The sequence below is a fragment of the Coregonus lavaretus genome (assembly GCF_964263955.1).
Source record: "Coregonus lavaretus genome assembly, contig: HAP1_SCAFFOLD_571, whole genome shotgun sequence".
Lineage (NCBI taxonomy): Eukaryota > Metazoa > Chordata > Actinopteri > Salmoniformes > Salmonidae > Coregonus > Coregonus lavaretus.
In genome coordinates this window covers 149,290-175,125 of record NW_028165073.1, presented here as the reverse complement: position 1 = coordinate 175,125, position 25,836 = coordinate 149,290, and the positions used below count along the sequence as shown (strand labels likewise).

General features: G+C 42.4%; 1 protein-coding gene across 1 annotated transcript; it reads right to left on the bottom strand.

Moving 5' to 3' along the window:
* Positions 1-10,138: 10,138 nt before the first annotated feature.
* LOC311116301 (B-cell receptor CD22-like) lies at positions 10,139-25,057 on the bottom strand (the record flags this gene model as incomplete). The annotated part of the gene is made up of 8 exons (XM_084191403.1): positions 24,836-25,057; positions 24,295-24,621; positions 23,881-24,135; positions 23,040-23,303; positions 11,289-11,552; positions 10,690-10,780; positions 10,545-10,607; positions 10,139-10,184 (listed from the first exon to the last, which is right to left on the bottom strand). The coding sequence occupies exons 1-8, from the start codon at positions 25,041-25,043 to the stop codon at positions 10,139-10,141; spliced, it is 1,518 nt and encodes a 505-aa protein (XP_084047529.1). The 5' UTR covers positions 25,044-25,057.
* Between the last annotated feature and the right edge of the window lie 779 nt (positions 25,058-25,836).

The following is a 25,836-nucleotide window of genomic DNA, read 5'->3' as shown; positions in this document are numbered from 1 at the left end:
TCCCCTGCCTCAGGTGGACCAGCCTCTCGCCCGCCTCTCGACCTTCGGGCGGGTGATCGAAGACCGCCTGAAAGAGGCGAGCGAACTCCCCGTAGTTCTCCAATGCGGCTCCTCCTTTGTTCCAAACCGCGTTGGCCCACTCCAAGGCTTTCCCCGAGAGGCAGGAAACAAGGACGGACACCTTCTCCCGCTCCGATGGGGCCGGCCTGATGCTGGAGAAGTAGAACTCCAGTTGGAGGAGGAATCCTTGGCAGAGTGCCACCGTCCCGATGAACGCCCGTGGTCGGGATATCTGGATCCCTCCGGGTGCTGGGGTGTAGGTGGCTGGATCCTGTTGGCCAGCTGGTCTCGACAGATCGGGTTCTCTCCTCTCCAGGCATTGGACGAACTGAAGAACCCGATCCATCGCTTCCCCCAAGCTGGCCAGCATCGTAGAATGCTCCTGGACCCGTGCCACGACTCCAGGCATGCGCTCCTCTCCCGCTGACTCCATAACGGGTGGGTGATTCTGTGATGAGTGTGATAGAAGGAGTCAGGCGCAGGAGGGTAAATCACCGAATACAGAGTTTATTCCATCGTACACAATTGCGCTAGATAGCGACACACGAAAACAGGCACAGGGGAAACTATCTACCCTGGCAATACACGGTACGGGATACTCCAACAATATACAGGCACAGGGGAAAAATCTACCCTGGCAATAACAACGTGCGAGTAGCTCCACCGAGCTACACTACTCTCACATTAAACAATCACCCACAAGGACAGGGGGGCAGAGGGAACAGTTATACACAGACTAATGAGGGTATAAGAACCAGGTGTGTGTAATTGACAAGACAAGACAAATGGAATGATGATATATGGAGCGGCAGTGGCTAGTAAGCCGGTGACGACGAACGCCGAAACCTGCTCGAACAAGGAGGGGAGGCAGCCTCGAAAAAAGTTGTTGCTCACCTGACAACATAATAACCACCGGAAAACTTATTACAGTGAACAAAAATATAAATGTCCCATGTTTCATGAGCTGAAATAAAAGATCCAAGAAATTTCCCATATGCACAAAAAGCTTATTTGCTGAAATGTTGTGCCCAAATTTCTTTACGCATCTGGTGAACAGGTCAGGGTTCCATAGCCACAGGCAGAACAGCAGAAAACAACACAGGCCCTGATAGAACAGCTAAAACACAGGCCCTGATAGAACAGCTAAAACACAGGCCCTGATATCACAGCTAAAACACAGGCCCTGATATCACAGCTAAAACACAGGCCCTGATGTAACAGCACCTTTGGCAGCGATTACAGCCTTGAGTCTTCTTGGGAATGACGCTACAAGCTTGGCACACCTGTATTTGGGAAGTTTCTCCCATTCTTCTCTGCAGATCCTCTCAAGCTTTGTCAGGTTGGATGGGGAGTGTTGCTGCATAGCTATTTTCAGGTCTCTCCAGAGATGTTCGATCGGCTTCAAGTCCGGGCTCTGGCTGGGCCACTCAAGGACATTCAGAGACTTGTCCCGAAGCCACTCCTGCGTTGTGTTGGCTGTGTGCTTAGGGTCGTTGTCCTGTTGGAAGGTGAACCTTCGCCCCAGTCTGAGGTCCGGAGCGCTCTGGAGCGGGTTTTCATCAAGGATCTCTCTGTACTTTGCGCCGTTCATCTTTCCCTCAATTCTGCCTAGTCTCCCTGTCCCTGCCGCTGACAAACATGCCCACAGCATGATGCTGCCACCACCATGCTTCACCGTAGGGATGGTGCCAGGTTTCCTCCAGACGTGACGCTTGGCATTCAGGCCAAAGAGTTCAATCTTGGTTTCATCAGACCAGATAATCTTATTTCTCATGATCTGAGAGTCTTTCGGTGCCTTTTGGCAAACTCCAAGGGGGCTGTCATGTGCCTTTTACTGAGGAGTGGCTTCCGTCTGGCCACTCTACCATAAAGGCCTGATTGGTGGAGTGCTGCAGAGATGGTTGTCCTTCTGGAAGGTTCTCCCATCTCCACAGAGGAACTCTGGAGGTCTGTCAGAATGACCATCCGGTTCTTGGTAATCCATTTTAGAATAAGGCTGTAACGAAACAAAATGTGGAAAAAGTCAAGGTCTGAATACTTTCCGAATGCACTGTAACAGCTAAATCACAGTCCCTGATATAAGAGCTAAAACACAGCTCAAAACAAAATGAAATGTTAAAGGATACGTTAAGACATACCCTCAAGAAAAATTATTCAAGTGCACACTTCGGGAAGGTTGAAGAATCAGGACGCAGTCAGAAAGGGCTGGGGCCAGGGACAAGGGGCAGAGAGAAAGAGGTGAAGCTGAAATATTTGCCAGGATCCAGAGAACCGGGCGAAGGATTTACTTTTTCCACAAAACTCTTTCATCAATGGGGAGAGGGAGGGGAAGGGGTCATTGCAGGTCAGACCCTACAATGACCCCCTTTAGTGTCTACAACATGGTCGTCGTAAAGGTGGTTGCCTGGCAAACTACCCCCTCAAGTTTCTAATGATGACATCATCTCCATTATCTGACATCAACGATGACATGTTTCACAGCTCAGGCCGAGGGAGAGAAGGGGGAAGGAAATCAGAGGAGCACTTCATACTGTATGTCCAGTGTTCGGTTTGTGTTGTGTGTCAGAGGTCTACAAAAGGGGTGACACCCCCAACAACCCCATTCTATCCAAGCCTCCTGTTCCCTTTTAAAGTAGGTACACGGTCCCTCCTCATCTTCCACAATCTTAATATTCATTATTCTGTTCTTCGTCCTCCTCTTCCTCCCTCTGTAAGGGTGGTCAGAGTTGTCAGGGTGGTCAAACAACAACACAATTAGACCCAACCAGATCATGAGAAAACAAAAAGAGAATTACTTGACACATTGGAAAGAACAAACAAAAAAAAACAGAGCAAACTAGAATGCTATTTGGCCTGACCCAAATTTAAGGAAAGCTTTGACTATGTACAGACTCAGTGAGCATAGCCTTGCTATTGACAAAGGCAGCCGTAGGCAGACCTGGCTCTCAAGATAAGACAGGCTATGTGCACACTGCCCACAAAATGAGGTGTAAACGGAGCTGCACTTCCTAACCTCCTGCCAAATATATGACCATATTAGATACACATATTTCCCTCAGATTACAGCGATCCACAAAGAATTCGAAAACAAACCCAATTTTGATAAACTCCATTATCTACTGGGTGAAAAACCACAGTGTGCCATCACAGCTGCAAGATTTGTGACCTGTTGCCACAAGAAAAGGGCAACCAGTGAAGAACAAACACCATTGTAAATAAAACCCATATTTATGTTTATTTATTTTCCCATTTGTACTTTAACTATTTGCACATTGTTACAACACTGTATATATACATAATATGACATTTGAAATGTCTTTATTCTTTTGGAACTTCTGAGTGTAATGTTTACTGTTAATATTTATTGTTTATTTCACTTTTGTTTACTATCTACTTCACTTGATTTAGCAATGTTAACACACATTTCCCATGCCAATAAAGGCCCTTAAATTGAATTGAAATTGAATTGAGAGAGAGAGAGAGAGAGAGAGAGAGAGAGAGAGAGAGAGAGAGAGAGAGAGAGAGAGAGAGAGAGAGAGAGAGAGAGAGAGAGAGAGAGAGAGAGAGAGAAACTTGAAAGTGAAAGTGCTCAATGGTGCTGCCCATGCTAAAACTTGCTTTTGGGCACTAGAGTCCTCTATCTATCTCTATGGAGGACACATGAAAACACCTGCAACCGCATGCCAGTGCTCCCGCCTGCACAATCTGGCATTTGTCTGTCATTTTTTCTGTGTCAAAAGTTATGATATGAGTTGATTGGTAAAACTTCAGAATAACTCATAATTAACCAATTATAAATGCTTATATATGATTATAAATGATAGTTGATGTTTTGACAGAGACAGATGTCCTTACCCTGTGGAGGCATATTGGGAGGCTGAGGAGGTGTTGAGGCCTCTAGGGTTGGTCCTCTGGGGAGAGGGAGGGGTTCTCTGCATACAGCGGTCTGGGTACCAGATCACCAGCCTGGTGCTCTCCAGCTCCACCCCCTGGACAGGAGGACAAACAGCAGGCAGAGTCCAAATACAAACAATGGAACTAATAGCATAGTCCTAAAAGGTTGTGCAGCCTGTCTATACTATCCACCCTGTGGTGGGGTCTGGTAGTGCAGCCTGTCTATACTATGTCCCCTGTGGTGGCGTCTGGTAGTGCAGCCTGTCTATACTATGTCCCCTGTGGTGGGGTATTGTAGTGCACCCTGTCACTAGAGACCCTGGTTCGATTCCAGGCTTCATCACAATCTGGCCATAATGGTGAGTCCCATGGGGTGGCGCGCAATTTGCCCAGTGTCGGCAGGGGTAGGCCGTCATTGTAAATAAGAATTTGTTCTTAACTGAATTGCCTAATTAAATAAAAAATTCACAGGGTCTGAGCTCTCCACCTGAAATGAGACAACTCAGTTAACAGTGCGTGTGATTTCTGATGAATTATTATTGATCTATGATAGTTTATCTCCTGACAGTAATGGCTACGTGGTTCAATAGAGCCATCATGTGTCCAATAGGCAGAAATACAAGAAACAACATCGAAGTGGAAATAGTCATGAATCAATGTATTAATAGTTCATCAAATAATCAATGTCTATATTGTCTAATTTTTGTTTTATTTACAACATTATGTTTATCCTGTATTGACACTGAACATCACTGTAAAAACTGCAAATGTAAAAATATTTGATGTATCTAAATAGTTAATAATATATATTTTTTAATAATAAAACAAGCAATATCATGACACTGAACAATATGGTATTACATAATATAAAATGCGGAACAATGTCTGACAACAATACAAAGTAAATCATCATTAAACACATCAGGAGCAACTTGGCCCAAGAGCTACAAGTATTAAAAAGCTGTTACCAGTATTATTCATGTTAGTCGCTGAAAAGTATCATCCTGCATCCTTTGACTCTCTATATCCTCTATCCTCCCGGCCGGCTCGGTTCTGCCCTCCTGCTCCGTGGCTTGACGACTCATTGCGAGCTCACACAACAGGGCTCTGGGCAGCCGAGCGGAAATTGAGGAAAACTAGACTCCCTGCGGACCTGGCATCTTTTCACTCCCTCCTCTCTACATTTTCTTCATCTGTTTCTGCTGCTAAAGCCACTTTCTACCACTCTAAATTCCAAGCATCTGCCTCTAACCCTAGGAAGCTCTTTGCCACCTTCTCCTCCCTGCTGAATCCTCCTCCCCCTCCACCCCCCCCTCCTCCCTCTCTGTGGATGACTTCGCCAACCATTTTGAAAGAAGGTTGACGACATCCGATCCTCGTTTGTTAAGTCAAATGACACTGCTGGTCCTGCTCACACTGCCCTACCCTATGCTTTGACTTATTTCTCTCCTCTCTCTCCAGATGAAATCTTGCGACTTGTGACGGCCGGCCGCCCAACAACCTGCCCGCTTGACCCTATCCCCTCCTCTCTTCTCCAGACCATCTCCGGTGACCTTCTCCCTTACCTCACCTCGCTCATCAACTCATCCTTGACCGCTGGCTATGTCCCTTCCGTCTTCAAGAGAGCGAGAGTTGCACCCCTTCTCAAAAAACCAACACTCGATCCCTCTGATGTCAACAACTACAGACCAGTATCCCTTCTTTCTTTTCTCTCCAAAACTCTTGAGCATGCCATCTCTCTCAGAATGACCTTCTTGATCCACACCAGTCAGGTTTCAAGACTGGTCATTCAACTGAGACTGCTCTTCTCTGTGTCACGGAGGCTCTCCGCACTGCTAAAGCTAACTCTCTCTCCTCTGCTCTTGTCCTTCTAGACCTGTCTTCTGCCTTTGATACTGTGAACCATCAGATCCTCCTCTCCACCCTCTCCGAGTTGGGCATCTCCGGCGCGGCTCACTCTTGGATTGTCTCCTACCTGACCGGTCGCTCCTATCAAGTGGCGTGGCGAGAATCTGTCTCCGCACCACGTGCTCTCACCACTGGTGTCCCCCAGGGCTCAGTTCTAGGCCCTCTCCTATTCTCGCTATACACCAAGTCGGACAGCGGAGACACTTGAAACCCCACCTCTTTAAGGAATACCTGGGATAGGATAAAGTAATCCTTCTATCCCCCTTACCCCACCCCCCAAAAAAATAAAAATAAAAAATAAAAACATATTGTAAAGTGGTTATCCAACTTCACAACTCTTAGTACAAAACTCAAAACAGATAATCAAAAAGGTGTTTTTTCACAACTTTAAGCTCATTTTCAAATGACTGAGTAAAACACAAAAAATCACACAGTAACTTTTTCACCAAACATAATCAGTATTTCATCTAGAAATACCTTTCATATAAAGTCATTGCCCTTCACAATGCAATGCTCACAATACTTTTCATATGATTCTCTTCTCATTTGTTTAAATACATTTGACCATCACTTAATCCAGCTGTGCTTAATGGTTAATCACTTAACCGTTTGGTAAACCTATAGATTTTTTACTGGTTTGTCTACTATATTATGGATTTTGAGAACTACAGAAATAAAATGTGTGTTTGTAAAGTATAAACATCTAAATTACATGTATGATACATGATAATCATACATAATGACAACTCGTTATTGCTAACTGATATCACATAGTGGTAACCACAATTGGTCACCATATAAAAGGGTGTGTGTGAACACTTGCAATTTCTTTCAACATGGAGCAGGATAGACAGCAAGGGAGAGGAATAAATCAAAGAGCTCGTGGACAACGGACCCATCATAGAGGTCAAAGAGGTGGACATGGGCCCCATCAAAGAGGTCAAAGAGGTGGACATCAGAGAGAGGGAGGCAGACGGCAGGGAACTGTCGTGTCTAATGAAGTCCGGGCCAAGAGGCCTTGCCATGGCAGAGGCTGCCAGATTAGTTCATCCCAATCTGAAAAAGATCAGATGTCAATTAGATTATGAAAACATTTCGCCAAGAAAACCGGTTAATCTGCAGGATATGCACTATGCTTTACCATTACATTTAAAGTAAATTACACATTGTAATGCATGTGGTGACCGTGGTAGTGTGCTGACCTACCAGCAGGAGTGGGCAGTTGTGGAAATGGTGAGGGCCAGGAATGACATATGGCTGTCTGAAATAAAGCAGGCCATTGAGGAGAATGATGACACCTTTGCCAATGTGCATCCATCAGCCTACTAATAATCACCTGCCTTTTGAAGAGGCAGCAGGTATCTATGGAACACATTTACCTGGTGCCTTTTGAGAGGAACAACCACCAGATAAAACAGCTGTATGAGTATGTTCAGGTACAGCACTATATACTGTATCACTGTTACTATGTGATGCACATGCTACTTCACAATACATTACTGGAACTATACTATAAAAGCACTAAAGATGGTGTGGTAGGACGTAGGCCATGACTTGGATCCTACAACGCTGCACACCTCATTGTGTTTCTCAGTGAAATTGAGCAGGCCTGTCAAGATGAAGGGGTCACCTATGTCATTGTATGGGACGATGTCAGGTTCCACCATGCAGAGGTGGTTCAGGTATGGTTTCAGGCCCATCCCCGATTCGTGACCCTATACCTGCCCCCATACTCTCCTTTACTCAACCCTATTGGGGAATTTTTCAGCATGAAGGTGTATGATGTCCTGCAATGCATGAACAATGAGGACATTCACTATGATGTGGATGAGAATTTATAGCCAAATGCTCAAGACAGGCTTGATGCAAATTAATGCGTGCTAAAGGTTGTTTAATTTTCATTCATTTTATTTGTTTAATTTTTGCATGAATTATGTGTAGAGGATGTCTTCGTTGATCACCTTTGATTGCACATTGGATAGATATTATGGAAATTATAGATCTTCTGTCAATTTTGTTGGGTAATGTAAGTGTATTGCCTAATGTGAAAACTGTGTAATTTACAGTACAGTAGCATATTACTTTCAGCACTTCTAAGGGCGATTTGAAACACATATCTTGCATTGTTTGCTATTGGATTAACTGGTAGTTAAAATTACTAAATTGAAAATATAGTATGTTGTGTTTTGGTGATTAAACCAATGTTCTCATTACATTTCAGAATGAACTTATATTTTGAATTAATGGATGTGTGGTGATAGATGTTTACAATCAAAATTAATGTACAATGACAGGTTTTGATTGAAAGACTGGCTGCGTTATAAGTGTGACCAGTTTGGAGTTTTGTACCAAGAGTCGTGAAAATGTACCACGTATGGGTGAAAATAAAACCAAAACGATTTTAAAAAACGAGAACCTTTTGCATGTAGTGTTGATAAAACACGTTTGTGTGCGTGAATGTTTGTGTGTGTCTGTGTGTGTGCATGTTCATGTGTATGACTGTCTGTGTGTGTGTGTGTGTGTGTGTGTGTGTGTGTGTGTGTGTGTGTGTGTGTGTGTGTGTGTGTGTGTGTGTGTGTGTGTGTGTGTGTGTGTGTGTGTGTGTGTGTGTGTGTAGGCATTTGGATTTGATGTTTAACAAACATATAGATGAGCTGGTTAAGAAGATAAGATTTAAAGTTGGCTTTTTTTACAGAAACAGGTCGTGCCTTTCTCTAAGCACTAGGAAGCAGATTATTCAGTCAACCTTTGTATCTGTTCTTGATTATGGTGATATTATTTATCAAAGTGCAGCTGCTACTACTCTTAACCCTTTGGATGCCATCTACCATAGTGCCCTTTGTTTAATAACAGGAGACAGATTTGATACTCATCAACGCATACTGTATCAAAAGGTTGGCTGGCCTTTGCTAAAGACTCCACTGAAGATAGTGTTATAATAAGGTCAAAACAATGACAATTACATTTATTCTTAAAAATGTATCAGAAAAACACACAGTTTACAAAAAAAAAACATTTCACAAAAGCGTTAAGAAATGTTGCATCAAGCAGAATTCTTTCCTGGACATTGAGGCAAAATTGTGCCATAGTTTGTAATAAAAACAATTAAAAATATTTATAAAAAAATCAAGCAAACTTCTAGGATGTGTATCATCTAATAGTAGCATATGAAGTAATACAATATAATAGAAACACAACAACTAGGACCTTGAGGTTGCCTACTTCAGAAATACAGATATTTTTTAAAGATCTGGTACTCAGAAATATTAACGATTTTACTTAAGAAATATTAAACTTATAAAATGTTCAACTATATTATTATATACTATTACAAACTGGTTAGTTTGGGTCTTGGATGCTGACTGACTGAAACTGCATTTCAGAAGTGAATACTGTATATCAGACAATATACCACGGGTATGGCGTAAAAAATACTATTTATGTTGGTAACCAGTTTCTAATAGCAATCAGGCCAATATACGACGGCATATCCGCTTTGTGTCAAGAACAGCCCTTAGCCGTAGTATAAACCACACAGTTTATAATGGCCAATATTCCACACACCCTCAAGCTTTATGGCACTTATTTTGAATATATGGGTTTTTGTCAAACTTGTTGAGTTCAGGTCTTCTTGGTTCTGGGTTTGTTGTGTTCAGGTCTTCTTGGTTCTGGGTTTGTTGTGTTCAGGTCTTCTTGGTTCTGGGTTTGTTGACTGCCTTGACTGTAGATCACAGAGGGGTCCTCCTCAGCTGATTGTGCTGCTGCAGGTCTGAAGAGAGAGAAACAGAAATGAAACAAAGGTTGCGTCCCAATTGTTGGCACCCTATACCCTTTATAGTGCACTGCCTTTGTAGTGCACTAAATAGGGAATATGATGCCATTTGGAACGCAAAATGAGCAGTTCCTCAAAACCATCATTACATCAATACATGTCATAGTAATTTTCTTGAGATGTCCATTGTTGGGTTCGTAGTTTAAGGAAATGACATCACTAGTGGTCACTATGGGTCAACTGTTTTGCTTATTGATGACATCTCCTACAGTAAGCAGCAGCATATGAATTACCTTAATGCAGAATATGCTTACTGGGTGGCAGCAGTGGGGCGGTTGAATTTCACAGCAGCGTACTGGACATCCTCGTCCTGTTTCTGGGGTTGAGGCAGTTGGACGGTGGAGTACAGAGGGACTTCCTGGTTTTTGGAGCGAGAGAAGTGGACGCTGGTGTAGTGAACAACATCCTGGTCTACGTTGGCTGCTGTCTGTGTTGCAGTAGGGGTCATGACCATTCCTGAGATGTTGTCACACACTGGACTAGAGTCTCCCTGATGGAGAAAGAGGACAGACAACATGAGGAGTGGAAATGTTCCACAGAGCAATACCCAGACATCACAGTCATCTTCTGATTCCAACAGACTCACCTGTCCATTTTCTGCTATATTTACATTTACATTTACGTCATTTAGCAGACGCTCTTATCCATAGCGACTTACAAGTAGGTGCATTCACCTTATAGCCAGTGGGATAACCACTTTACAATGTTTTTTTTTTTTTTTTTTTTTTTGGGGGGGGGGGGGGGGGGGTGTTGGAGTAAAGGGGGGGGGGTAGAAGGATTACTTTATCCTATCCCAGGTATTCCTTTAAAGAGGTGGGGTTTCAAATGTCTCCGGAAGGTGGTGAGTGACTCCGTTGTCCCTACTATATCTCTTGTGTCTCTTGTGTCAGAGGTGGATTTGGAGGCCTTCTTCCTGTTTGTTAACTAATGAATTAATCAATCAATCAATGTTACTAAAGTTAAATAATAAATAATAAATAATACAATTCACTCACCTGAACCACATGAGTCCAGAGAGACAGAGGATGAGAACCAGAACAACCACTATGATTCCAACAGCTGTAGTCATAACTGAGGTTTGTTTCCCTGTAATATAATATGGATGATGTGAGTACATGGCATGATATAATAAACTAAAAATAAACTGAAATACAGGACATTAATGCAATACTTGTTAAGGGATCTTATAACATTACATTTACATTTCAGTCATTTAGCAGACGCTCTTATCCAGAGCGACTTACAGTTAGTGAGTGCATACATTTTTTTTCATGATTTTTTTTTTCATACTGGCCCCCCGTGGGAATCGAACCCACAACCCTGGCGTTGCAAGCGCCATGCTCTACCAACTGAGCTACATCCCTGCCGGCCATTCCCTCCCCTACCCTGGACGACGCTGGGCCAATTGTGCGCCGCCCCTAGTGGCACAGCTAGCACTGCGATGCAGTGCCTTAGACCACTGCGCCCCTCGGGAGATTCAAAAATATAACCCAATGTATAGTTATAAACTAAGGAGTAATAACACAAAGTATAATGATTAAGATTAGATTGAAACATGTAGTTTTGTATTGAAGTATTGAAGATGAAACTTGACCTGCTACAATGATCATCAGAGCTGTAGAGTTCTTAGATGCTATTTTATTCCGGGCCTCACAGTAGTATTCTCCACTGTCCTCAGAGCTGATGTTAGTGATATTGTAACTCTGTCCTGATGCTTTTGGTGAGGTTATGTTCTTCTTGTACCAGGTGTATTTGTCCACAGGTGGGATGGCATCACTGCTGCAGGTCAGAGTCACTGAACTGCCCTCCACTATTTCGCCAGAGGGACTGACTGACACTGAGCTGTCCTTTGGGCCATCTGGCAGACAATATGTATCAACACATTGTTCATACATATTGCTTTACATGAGGAGCATCATGGAACTTACACTTATGATTGAAATAATTGAAATATTAATATAAATATGTGTAACTTAGAAAATAATGTAACAATACAGTGTTTGTGTAGAACCACAGTAGTGAGATGAGTACAATCATGGAACTTGGACATAGATTGAAATAATAGATAGATAGAATAGATAAGAGAAGATGTTACTAAAAGAATACAACTGGAGATGGATCACACATACTCACATCTGACAGTGAGAGTCTCTTCAGGAGAGCGGAGATCCTCATGGCCTTCTACAGCATAGGAGTATCTGCCTGCATCCTCACTGCTGGCTGGGTTTAGGAACAGACTGTTAGATTGGTTGGTTACATGTCCGTTCTTGTACCAGATGTAGGTGGGGTTGGGGTTGTCACTCAGAGTACAGGTGGTGATGCTACAGGTCAGTGTCACCAACTATAGATACCTTTGTACCTGTTTCCTCCAGCATCTTCACAAGGTCCTTTGCTGTTATTCTGGGATTGATTTGCACTTTTCGCACCAAAGTACGTTAATCTCTAGGAGAGAGAACGCGTCTCCTTCATGAGCGATATGACGGCTGCGTGGTCCCATGGTGTTTATACTTGCGTACTATTGTTTGTACAGATGAACGTGGTACGTTCAGGTGGTTGGAAATTGCTCCCAAGGATCAACCAGACTTGTGGAGGTCTACCATTTTTTTTCTGAGGTCTTGGCTGATTTATTTTGATTTTCCCATTATGTCAAGCAAAGAGGCACTTAGTTTGAAGGTAGGCCTTGAAATAGCTGCTATCCATATTGTCTAATGTAGCCTGTTGTCCATATCTAGTCTAATGTAGACTGTTATCAATATATAGTCTAATGTATTCTGCTATCCATATATAGTCTAATGTAGCCTGCTATCCATATATAGTCTAATGTAGCCTGTTATCCATATATAGTCTAATGTAGCATGTTATCCATAGATAGTCTAATGTAGCCTGTTATCCATATATAGACTAATGTAGCCTGTTATCCATATATAGTCTAATGTAGCCTGTTATCCATATATAGTCAAAGGTAGCATGTTATCCATATACAGTCAAATGTAGCCTGTTATCTATATATAGTCTAATGTAGCCTGTTATCCATATATAGTCAAAGGTAGCATGTTATCCATATATAGTCAAATGTAGCCTGTTATCTATATATAGTCTAATGTAGCCTACTATCCATACATAGTCTAATGTAGCCTGTTATCTATGTATAGTCTAATGTAACCTCTTCTCAATATAGTCTAATGTAGCCTGTTATCGATATATAGTCTAATGTAGCCTGCTATCTATATATAGTCTAATGTAGCATGTTATCCATATATAGTCTAATGTAGCCTGTTATCCATATATAATCTAATGCAACCTGTTATCCATATATTGTCAAATGTAGCCTGCTATCTATGTATAGTCTAATGTAGCATGTTATCAAAATATAGTCTAATGTAGCCTGTTATCTATACATAGTATAATGTAGCCTGTTATCCATATATAGTCTAATGTAGCCTGTTATCCATATATAGTCTATTGTAGCCTTTTATCCATATATAGTCTATTGTAGCCTGTTATCCATATCTATTATAATGTAGCCTTTTATCCATATATAGTCTAATGTAGCCTGTTATCCATATATAGTCTAATGTAGCCTGTTATCCATATATAGTCTAATGTAGCCTGTTATCCATATATAATCTAATGCAGCCTGTTATCCATATATTGTCAAATGTAGCCTGCTATCTATGTATAGTCTAATGTAGCATGTTATCCATATATAGTCTAATGTAGCCTGTTATCTCTATATAGTCTAATGTAGCGTGTTATCCATATATAGTCTATTGTAGCCTGTTATCCATATATTGTCAAATGTAGCCTGTTATCTATGTATAGTCTAATGTAGCCTGTTATCGATATATAGTCTAATGTAGCCTGTTATCTCTATATAGTCTAATGTAGCCTGTTATCCATGTGGTCTAATGTAGCCTGTTATCCACATATAGTCTAATGTAGCCTGTTATCCATATATAGTCTAATGTATTCTGTTATCCATATATAATGTAATGTAGCATGTTATTCATATATAGTCTAATGTAGCCTGTTATCTATATATAGTCTAATGTAGCCTGTTATCCATATGTAATCTAATGTAGCCTGTTATCCATATAGTCTAATGTAGCCTGTTATCCATATATAGTCAAAGGTAGCCTGTTATCTATATATAGTCTAATGTAGCCTGATATCCATATATAGTCTAATGTAATCTGTTATCCATATATAGTCTAATGTAGCATGTTATCTATATATAATGTAATGTAGCCTGTCGTCCAGATACTGTAATGTGAATATAAACTGCATATATTGTCAATATAAAGAAGTATAGAATTACATATTATAAATATTAACTAGTAATTTTTAGGATCTCTGTTTAAAGAACTCTGATTGGTCTATCTAGGACAGGAAGTTAGGACAGGAAAATGACGCTTAGTGTGATCTAAACCAACAAAACCACAACCCACCATCACTGTCTCATGTTAATACTACTCCTAAACACAACCCACCATCACTGTGTCTCATGTTATTACTACTCCTAAACACAACCCACCATCACTGTGTCTGATGTTAATACTACTCCTAAACACAACCCACCATCACTGTGTCTCATGTTAATACTACTCCTAACCACAACCCACCATCACTGTGTTTCATGTTAATACTACTCCTAAACACAACCCACCATCACCGTATCTCATGTTAATACTACTCCCAAACATAACCCACCATCACTGTATCTCATGTTAATACTACTCCTAAACACAACCCCCCATCACTGTGTCTCATGTTAATACTACTCCTAACCACAACCCACCATCACTGTGTCTCATGTTAATACTACTCCTAACCACAACCCACCATCACTGTGTCTCATGTTAATACTACTCCTAAACACAACCCACCATCACTGTATCTCAGGTTAATTCTGCCCATAAACTCATCATTCTTACTCTTACTGTTACTCATAATTCAGGCCATTTTCTAAAAAGTCCCCACTATATTATATTCTTCTCATCACCATGCCCATAACAGAGGAATATGGTTCATGGATACAGACATATAATAATAAAATATACATATTTTAAGATATTGTCAAGCATACTTACAGAGTGAAGGGGAGAGAGGTCTTGTGATGAACTTTCTGGCAGTCTAAGGAAACAGACACTGACTGTGAGGTTTTAGGTCTGTGGTTGACACAACTTTGAAGTAGTGAGAGACCATAGAGTTGGATAAAAGACACACTAGCTACAAAGACTGTTTAAGCATTGACATGACATTGTATGCATCCTTTCAGTATGTTTATCAACTGTCATTATACTCTTGGAGGTTGAACAAGAAGAAATTGACAACTTTAAAATGGAGATAGCCCTCAAATGTACTGCCGATGTTGTAACAGAAGCCAGCATGAAAAGATGCCAAGCTGTGCCCTCTATCCAACTCTATGTCAGGGACCAAGACGCTGATTCAGAGATGGCTTGCTTCCTCATTCACAGAGGCTGTATTCAAGAGCATCCAAACTGTGACGTGTCATGGGTAAATTGTGACTGACTGACTGATCTACAAATCACCTTGCTTGATAAATAACTACTTCATATTATTTGTAGATCAGTCAGTCTCGACTTTAAAGTCGGCTGCAATGTCGAACGCGGCCACATTTACATGCTTGACAACCAATGATGTCATACGATATTATAATAACACGTGGTGCGGAGACAGCTTCTCGCCACGCCACTTGGTAGGAGCGACCGGTCAGGTAGGACGCAATCCAGGAGTGAGCCGCGCCGGAGATGCCCAGCTCGGAGAGGGTGGAAAGGAGGATCTGATGGTTCACAGAATCAAAGGCAGCAGACAGGTCTACAAGGACAAGAGCAGAGGAGAGAGAGTTAGCTTTAGCAGTGCGGAGAGCCTCCGTGACACAGAGAAGAGCAGTCTCAGTTGAATGACCAGTCCTGAAACCTGACTGGTTTGGATCAAGAAGGTCATTCTGAGAGAGATAGCAAGAGAGTTGGCTAAAGACGGCACGCTCAATAGTTTTGGAAAGAAAAGAAAGAAGGGATACTGGTCTGTAGTTGTTGACATCAGTGGGATCGAGTGTTGGTTTTTTGAGAAGGGGTGCAACTCTCGCTCTCTTGAAGACGGAAGGGACATAGCCAGCGGTCAAGGATGAGTTGATCAGCGAGGTGAGGTAGGGGAGAAGGTCACCGGAGATGGTCTGGAGAAGAGAGGAGGGGATGGGGTCAAGCGGGCAGGTTGTTGGGCGGCCTGCAGTCACTAGTCGCAAGATTTTATCTGGAGAGAGAGGGGAGAAAGAAGTCAAAGCATAGGGTAGGGCAGTGTGAGCAGGACCAGCAGTGTCATTAGACTTAACAAACGAGGATCGGATGTCGTCAACCTTCTTTTCAAAGTGGTTGACGAAGTCATCCACAGAGAGGGAGGAGAGGGGGGGGTGGGGGGGTGGGGGGAAGGATTCAGCAGTGAGGAGAATGTGGCAAAGAGCTTCCTAGGGTTAGAGGCAGATGCTTGGAATTTAGAGTGGTAGAAAGTGGCCTTAGCAGCAGAAACAGATGAAGAAAATGTAGAGAGGAGGGAGTGAAAAGATGCCAGGTCGGCAGGGAGTTTAGTTTTCTTCCATTTCCGCTCAGCTGCCCGGAGCTCTGTTCTGTGAGCTCGCAATGAGTCGTCAAGCCATGGAGCTGGAGGGGAGGACCGAGCCGGCCGGGAGGATAGGGGACACAGGGAGTCAAAGGATGCAGAAAGGGAGGAGAGGAGGGTTGAGGAGGCAGAATCAGGAGATTGGAGGGAGAAGGATTGAGCAGAGGGAAGAGATGATAGGATGGAAGAGGAGAGAGTAGTGGGAGAGAGAGAGCGAAGGTTGCGGCGGCGCGTTACCATCTGTGTAGGGGCAGAGTGAGTAGTGTTGGAGGAGAGCGAGAGAGAAAAGGATACAAAGTAGTGGTCGGAGACATGGAGGGGAGTTGCAGTGAGATTAGTAGAAGAGCAACATCTAGTAAAGATGAAGTCAAGCGTATTGCCTGCCTTGTGAGTAGGGGGGGACGGTGAGAGGGTGAGGTCAAAAGAGGAGAGGAGTGGAAAGAAGGAGGCAGAGAGAAATGAGTCAAATGTAGACGTAGGGAGGTTAAAATCCCCCAAAACTGAGAAGGGTGAGCCATCCTCAGGAAAGGAACTTATCAAGGCGTCAAGCTCATTGATGAACTCTCCAAGGGAACCTGGAGACGATAGATGACAAGGATATTAAGCTTAAATGGGCTAGTGACTGTGACAGCGTGGAAGTCAAATGAGGAGATAGACAGATGGGTTAGGGGAAAAATTGAGAATGACCACTTGGGAGAGATGAGGATTCCTGTGCCACCACCCCTCTGACCAGATGCTCTCGGGTATGCGAGAACACATGGTCAGACGAGGAGAGAGCAGTAGGAGTAGCAGTGTTTTCAGTGGTAATCCATGTTTCCGTCAGCGCCAGGAAGTCGAGGGACTGGAGGGTAGCATAGGCTGGGATGAAGTCAGCCTTGTTGGCAGCAGAACGGCAGTTCCAGAGGCTGCCTGAGACCTGGAACTCCAGGTGTGTGGTGCGTGCAGGGACCACCAGGTTAGAGAGGCAGCAGCCACGCGGTGTGAGGCGTTTGTGTAGCCTGTGCGGAGAGGAGAGAACAGGGATAGGCAGAGGCATAGTTGACAGACTGTAGCAGATGGCTACAATAATGCAGAGGAGATCGGAATGAAATGAACTAAACATCTGGGAAAGGAGAGAGCAAGGCCTCCCTCACCAAAAAAATATAACTCTCCCAACTTCCACCTCAGAAACTATAATTGTTTCACTGAACCACCCGAATAAAACTCTCCCAACTTCCACTTTAGAAATTAGAATTGTTGTAAACTACAGCGGTTCAATGTTTCAAGGACTAGACTCAACTTACTTTATTCAGCTAGCTAACTATGACGCCATAGCTAACTAGCATGCTAGCATCCAATAACACACAGTTTAGCACCAATACTTGGTTACAACAAACTACCAATAGTGTGTTAACACACTAAACAGATAATTCGTGTCCGTGTCTAGTTCTTTCATAACGCAGCAATGATTAAACGTTGGCTAGCTAGCACAAAGATATTGTATTTAGCTACCACAGTACAGCCAGCTGGTAGTGTTGGCTAGCTAGCAATGGCTGCTGTGTTGACTTTGTTTGAAAAACGGCGTAGCTGCGAACGAATGTAACTGGCTAAAAGGATATTGTATTTAGTTGCTACCGTTGCTAATAGCTACTAGCCAGCTAGTCCAGGAGGTGAGTTAGCTAGCTAGCTTCGTGCTACACCCGGCACCGCCGAATACAAAAGTAACCTACAATAACTACATACAACAACTACCCACAACAGCCCACGATGCCTACCTATAATACCTAATAATATACAGCCCACGATGCCTACCTATAATACCTAACTACAATCTAAATACATAGTTTAAGCCTTACTCGACAAAGCCCAAGCTATGTATAAAGCCAAACTTACCCAACGCCAGCTAACTGGATGGCAGACTGCAATCAGTAGCTGTAATTAAGTACAGCAGCTACCAACCACCTAACGTTAATGCCTCGGATAATGAGGTTAGAAAAACAGCTGAATGGTAGGTAGCTAGCTGGCTCAATTACAGGTACTCTTAAGCGTGAAATAACATTGGAAACAACTAACCACAGTTGCTAAAAGTTACCAGTAGCTACCCGCTAGCTAGCTTTGTTGGTCCAAGTAGTGGGTTAGCTAGCACTCGTGCTTCGCCGGGGTCCGCCGAATACAATACTTACCTACAATAATTACCTACAATAACCTACAATAACCTACAATAACTAAATATAAGTAAACTACCTATAATACCTGACTACAATACCTACCTACAATCTAAATACATGGTTTAAGCTTTACTCAACATCATATAAGAAGCCAAGCTTACCTCCTGCTAGAGAAAACACAACCTCTCCCGACCACCACGTTCATGAGTTAGAGGTGTGAGGCCTAGTTTTGGACTCCATCACATTGTAGAAACATCTCAAGTATGATCAATGGAAACAGGATGCACCTGAGCTCCATTTCTAGTCTCATAGCAAAGCGTCTGAATACTTATGTAAATAAGGTATTTCTGTTTTTATTTTTAATACATTTGCAAAAATGACTGAAAACCTGTTTTCACTTTGTCATTATGGGGTATTGTGTGTAGATGTATTTATTATTTTTATTTAATACATTTTAGAATAAGGCTGTAACAAAAATGTGGACAAAGTCAAGGGGTCTGAATACTTTCAGAATGCGCTGTACACTACAAGGTTTTTGTGAAACTTGTTGTGTTCAGGTCTTCTTGGTTCTGGGTTTGTTGTGTTCAGGTCTTCTTGGTTCTGGGTTTGTTGTGTTCAGGTCTACTTGGTTCTTGTTTTGTTATGTTCAGGTCTTCTTGGTTCTGTGTTTGTTGTGTTCAGGTCTTCTAGGTTCTGTGTTTGTTGTGTTCAGGTCTTCTTGGTTCTGGGTTTGTTGTGTTCAGGTCTTCTTGGTTCTGTGTTTGTTGTGTTCAGGTCTTCTTGGTTCTGGGTTTGTTGTGTTCAGGTCTTCTTGGTTCTGGGTTTGTTGTGTTCAGGTCTACTTGGTTCTGGGTTTGTTGTGTTCAGGTCTTCTTGGTTCTGTGTTTGTTGTGTTCAGGTCTTCTTGGTTATGTGTTTGTTGTGTTCAGGTCTTCTTGGTTCTGTGTTTGTTGTGTTCAGGTCTTCTTGGTTCTGGGTTTGTTGTGTTCAGGTCTTCTTGGTTCTGTGTTTGTTGTGTTCAGGTCTTCTTGTTTCTGGGTTCGTTGTGTTCAGGTCTTCTTGCTTCTTGGTTCTGAGTTTATTGTGTTCAGGTCTTCTTAGTTCTGTGTTTGTTGTGTTCAGGTCTTCTTAGTTCTGTGTTTGTTGTGTTCAGGCCTTCTTGGTTCTGGGTTTCTTGTGTTCAGGTCTTCTAGGTTCTGGGTTTGTTGTGTTCAGGTCTTCTTGGTTCTGTGTTTGTTGTGTTCAGGTCTTCTTGTTTCTGGGTTCGTTGTGTTCAGGTCTTCTTGCTTCTTGGTTCTGAGTTTGTTGTGTTCAGGTCTTCCTGGTTCTGTGTTTGTTGTGTTCAGGTCTTCCTGGTTCTGTGTTTGTTGTGTTCAGGTCTTCTTAGTTCTGGGTTTGTTGTGTTCAGGTCTTCCTGGTTCTGGGTTTGTTGTGTTCAGGTCTTCCTGGTTCTGGGTTTGTTGTGTTCAGGTCTTCTTGGTTCTGGGTTTGTTGTGTTCAGGTCTTCCTGGTTCTGGGTTTGTTGTGTTCAGGTCTTCCTGGTTCTGGGTTTGTTGTGTTCAGGTCTTCCTGGTTCTGGGTTTGTTGTGTTCAGGTCTTCCTGGTTCTGGGTTTGTTGTGTTCAGGTCTTCTTGTTTCTGGGTTCGTTGTGTTCAGGTCTTCTTGCTTCTTGGTTCTGAGTTTGTTGTGTTCAGGTCTTCCTGGTTCTGTGTTTGTTGTGTTCAGGTCTTCCTGGTTCTGTGTTTGTTGTGTTCAGGTCTTCTTGGTTCTGGGTTTGTTGTGTTCAGGTCTTCCTGGTTCTGGGTTTGTTGTGTTCAGGTCTTCCTGGTTCTGGGTTTGTTGTGTTCAGGTCTTCCTGGTTCTGTGTTTGTTGTGTTCAGGTCTTCCTGGTTCTGGGTTTGTTGTGTTCAGGTCTTCCTGGTTCTGTGTTTGTTGTGTTCAGGTCTTCCTGGTTCTGGGTTTGTTGTGTTCAGGTCTTCCTGGTTCTGGGTTTGTTGTGTTCAGGTCTTCCTGGTTCTGGGTTTGTTGTGTTCAGATCTTCCTGGTTCTGGGTTTCTTGTGTTCAGGTCTTCTTGGTTCTGGGTTTGTTGACTGTACTGTAGAGAACAGAGGAGTCCTCCTCAGCTGATTGTGGCGGGTCTGAAGAGAGATAAACAAAAATGAAACTGAATGTGTGTTCCAAATGGTGGCACCCTATACCCTTTATAAAGCACTATCTTTCACCAGGGCCTATGGGCTCAGGATAAAAGTAGTGCACTAAATAGGAAATAGGGTGCCATTTGGAACTCATCCGAACTGTTCATCAAAACCATCATCACATCACTCCCTCATTATAGACATGTCATAATAATTGTCTTGAGATGTCCATTGTTGGGTCCATAGTTTAAGGAAATTACATCAGTAGTGGTCACTAGGGGTCAACTGTTTTGCCTATTGATGATATCTACAATAAACAGCAGCATATGAATGACCTTATTCCAGAATATGCAGAATATGGCAGCAGTGGGGCGGTTCCATTTCACAGCAGTTTATTGCACTTCCTCTTCCTGTTTCTGGTGTTGAGGCATGAATGCACAATATGCATCACTCATGACATCATCATTGTCTACTCCTCCAATGAGCACATGGCCGTTACTACGTTTGAGGACACAGAGGTCGTTAATGTTTTTATAATTTGAAAATAATAATAATAATAGCCTAATACAAATACTGTACACAGTAAAGAAAATGAATTACGGATCAACATCTAAATATTGCTCCCAGCGTCGGTCAAAGCTCAGAATGCTTATTTTCTTGATCTGACTAATCGCGCCTGCCTCTTTGTGAATGAGTGGAATCATGAACAGTGGTTTGTTTGTTATGATCTCTGGCATCCCCCAGATATGCCTCCCTAATTTTATCAGCACATTCACCACTCTCTCAAACGGCTAATTCCCCTTCTCGTGGCACTTGCCGAGGGCGACGTGAAACGAACTACCCCAGGCCGCAGGTTGCTCTGCTGACAGTGTGTTTGCCAGATGCTGTGTCCCGCGACTCCTGCCTTGTCTACAGTCAGTCAGGTCTAGAAGGATGAAGTAAGAATCTAATGTTAAACGGAGCCTACCTCAGCAGGAGAAAACCAAACACTACTAAGCTAGGCTACTGAGACAGACAGTGATGTGGTGCTCATTGGAGAGGCTGAGGCAGGCTGCAATGCATGCAGGTGGAAGTAGAGGAGACAGAGAGAGAGAGAGGAAGCAAGCAGAGAGAGAGGTTTTTACAGTGGTTCCCAAACTTGGGGTCTGATCAAACAATTTAGGAACATAAAAAAAGATATGTTTCAATATGAATATCTCCACTTGGCCTATCTTCCCTATAGGCATACATTAAAACGCTATCAACATGCGAAAAATACAGTTATAAAAATGTCACACGTTTTTGTTTTGTTGCTGATGCTGCGTGTCAGTGTGAATCATCTCCCATATTTCCTCCCTTTCAGGGGTATAACATTACAACTGTATAGCTAATAGGCTATGTGTTTGTAGATGGACTGAGGTGAATGAACCTACAGCAGCCAAGGTGATAACGGCTGGGGTCATTTTTGCTTGTTTTTGCTGTTTTCCAAATAACATTTTAAAGTGTTTTAATTGTATAGAAATGCAGTAAATAAGAATCTACTTTCCAATCCCCTGGATATCCAGATTTGGTTGTAAACAAACAAATGTATCCTTAAATGCTGTGTGTTTCCAATGTTCTAGTATTGGTTCTATGTTGCTGTAATGGCAGAATATGCTTACTTGGTGGCAGAACTGGGGCGATTCAATTTCACAACAGCGTATTGGCCATCTTCGTCTTGTTTCTGTTTCTGGACGGTTGAGTACAGAGGGACTTCCTGGTTTTTGGAGTGAGAGAAGTGGACGCTGGCGTAGTGAACATTATCCTGGTCTACGGTGGCTGCTGTCTGTGTTGCAGTAAGGGTCATGGCCATGCTTGAGATGTTGTCATACACTGGACTAGAGTCTCCCTGATGGAGAAAGAGGACAGACAACATGAGGAGTGGAAATGTTCCACAAAGCAATACCCAGACATCACAGTCATCTTCTGATTCCAACAGACTCACCTGTCCATTTTCTGCTATATCACTTGTGTCTCTCGTGTCAGAGGTGGATTTGGAGGCCTTCTTCCTGTTTTGCACATTAATTAATTAATTAATGAAGTTAACAACAAATCAGAGTGCTACATTTAAAAAATAAACAACATAAAAATATGAATTTTCACTCACCTGAACCACATGAGTCCAGAGAGACAGAGGATGAGAACCAGAACAACAACTATGATTCCAACAGCTGTAGTCATAACTGAGGTTTGTTTCCCTGTAATATAATATGGATGATGTGAGTACATGGCATGATATAATAAACTAAAAATAAACTGAAATACAGGACATTAATGCAATACTTGTTAAGGGATCTTTTTAACACAATGTATAGTTATAAACTAAGGAGTAATAATCCAAAGTATAATGATTAAGATTGAATTGAAACATGTAGTTTTGTATTGAAGTATTGATGATGAATCTTGACCTGCTACAATGATCATCAGAGCTGTAGAGTTCTTAGATGCTATTGTATTCTCAGCCTCACAGTAGTATTCTCCACTTTCCTCAGAGCTGATGGAGGTGATGTTGTAACTCTGTCCTGATGCTTTTGGTGAGGTTATGTTCTTCTTGTACCAGGTGTATTTGTCCACAGGTGGGTTGGCATCACTGCTGCAGGTCAGAGTCACTGAACTGCCCTCCACTATTTCACCAGAGGGACTGGCTGACACTGAGGTGTTCTTTGGGCCATCTGGTGTTGAAGGTGACAGAAAATAATCAACTCACATAACATGTAAGGTACCAAGAGATCATGTGCATCATTCTCTGATCAAAAGAGGAGATGGTTCGGTAAACTTACACTGAACGTCCACAAACACAGAAGAGTTGAGACGTCCATATTTATTCTCAGCCTCACAGTAGTATTCTCCACTGTCCTCAGAGCTGATGTTAGTGATGCTGTAACTCTGTCCTGATGCCTTTGGTGAGGTTATGTTCTTCTTGTACCAGGTGTATTTGTCCACAGGTGGGTTGGCATCACTGCTGCAGGTCAGAGTCACTGAACTGCCCTCTACTGTTTCACCAGAGGGACTGGCTGACACTGAGGTGTTCTTTGGTCCATCTAATGTAAAATACAGTGGATTTAAAAAGAGTAAAAATTAGGTCAGTTAAAAAAATTATATATACTTTCCACAATTGTACTTTTCCACACAATGACTTTTAAATTCACCCTCTTATTGAAGATGATCAATTCAAGTGTCATGTGGAGCTAATATCTGTCACTGCAATGTTAATATAGCAAACTAAACATTTAAACCCCATGTACTCACATCTGACATTGAGAGTGTCTTCAGGAGAGCGGAGATCCTCATGGCCTTCCACAGCACAGGAGTATCTTCCTGCATCCTCACTGCTGACTGGGAATAGGCTATAGACAGGAGAGTAGGTGTTGCTGTTTGGTATAGGCTGTCCATTCTTATACCAACTGTAGGCTGTGATGGGGTCCAGTGTACATTTGGTTCTACATGTCAGTGTGACATTCTCCCTCTCTGACACAGATGTAGGATCCATCTCCAACACAACATCTAGAGAGAAAGGAAACACATCATTATTCTCCTCCTATATATGTCCTCTTATATGATATACTAGATTTGTTTTTTTCTGTCACATACCACTACTGTGTCTGGATGACTGCCCTTAATAAGGTCATTACAGTAATAGATGTGAGATGTGTGACAGATTACCTGTGACAGTCAGGGAGACAGGTGAGCCAGCAAACTTTCCTCCGGATGTTATGAATCCGAACCTGTATCCAGCAGAGTCACTCAATCTCAGGTCTGTGATTCTCAGGGTACAGTCACTCTTCTTATCCCCAAGGTACTCAATATGACCCTCATACCCTGGCACCAAGCTCAGATCTTCAGCATCCATACCAGACCATTTAGTAAACCAGAAAGCTTTTTTGATCTCATGATATCTGGGATATGTGTAAGAGCAGGATATGTCCACTGTTGTCCTCTTCAAGGCACAGATACTCTGATGGGTGTAAGTCACACCCCAACACTCCTTACCTGAAACACAAAAAGACCATATAACACTCTATATAAATCTTAAATTACAACTGATGTTGTTTATAAAGTAGAAGAAAACTAGTTAAACAGTTTACAGTAGTGAAAACCATAATTATTAAATAATGATCGATATTTACTGATTCATTTAAATAAGTCTCACAACCTGAACAAAACTGTATTGATATTACATCTTAAAGAAAAAGTCCACACTCACACAGTGCAGGAGAGTGGAGATCCTCATGGCCTTTTACAGCACAGGAGTAACTGTCTTTATCACTAAAGTTGTCTGAGTACAAGCTGGATGAGTCCTCCTTTACATAGTGTCCGTTCTTGTACCAGATGAAGGTGGGGTTGGGGTTGTCAGTCAGAGTACAGGTGGTGATACAGGTCAGTGTCTTCCAATACTCCCCTCTTGTCCACATTCCCACAGTCACCTTTAGATCTGAAGTTATGAAACAACAATGGAGAACATCTGTCTGTCAGCACCATTCCAAGGTTCTCGCTGAAAATGTAATAAATCATTTGAAGTGGTAACTATACTCTTTATGTCAGATTACAGTACCTGTGACAGAGAGAGTAACATATTTCCCAAATCCTTCTATAAATGAGAAGTAATATGATGCTGAATCCTCCTCTCTCAGGTCTGTGATTCTCAGGGTGCAGTCATTCTCCTTGTTCCCACGGTACTCTATACGATCCTCATATTTATCTTGGATTTCAGTCCAGATCGAATTCTTCCATTTATACCATTTGGTTGTCGTGACTGTATAACCTCTGGGATATGTGTAGGAGCAGGACAGCTCCACTGTTGACCCCTTCAAGGTACAGATACTATTCTTGGTGCAGCTCATACTCCAGCCATTCTGACCCAGTACCACTGAAACACAGTCACACAATACAATGGTATCATAATTAAGTCAAGGTCTTTTGGCTCACACTAACAGTAGGGTTTGTCCACAATTTGTTGCCGTAGTTGTTGAGTTGAGTGTGAATGGAAACCACAGATAAGCATCACTCAATGAGGTGTGAAAGATAACTATTTAAAGTGAAGTGGAGACACCTAACAGAACACACCAGAATAATGTTATGATTCTTATCCTTTTAGAAATGTCTGTAGATTGTTAAACAGAGCAACTAAAAGACAAGAATGAGACCATACCTGCTACAGACCAGAGAAAGACCACCAACACACTTCCTGCTGTTCTCAAGGTCATT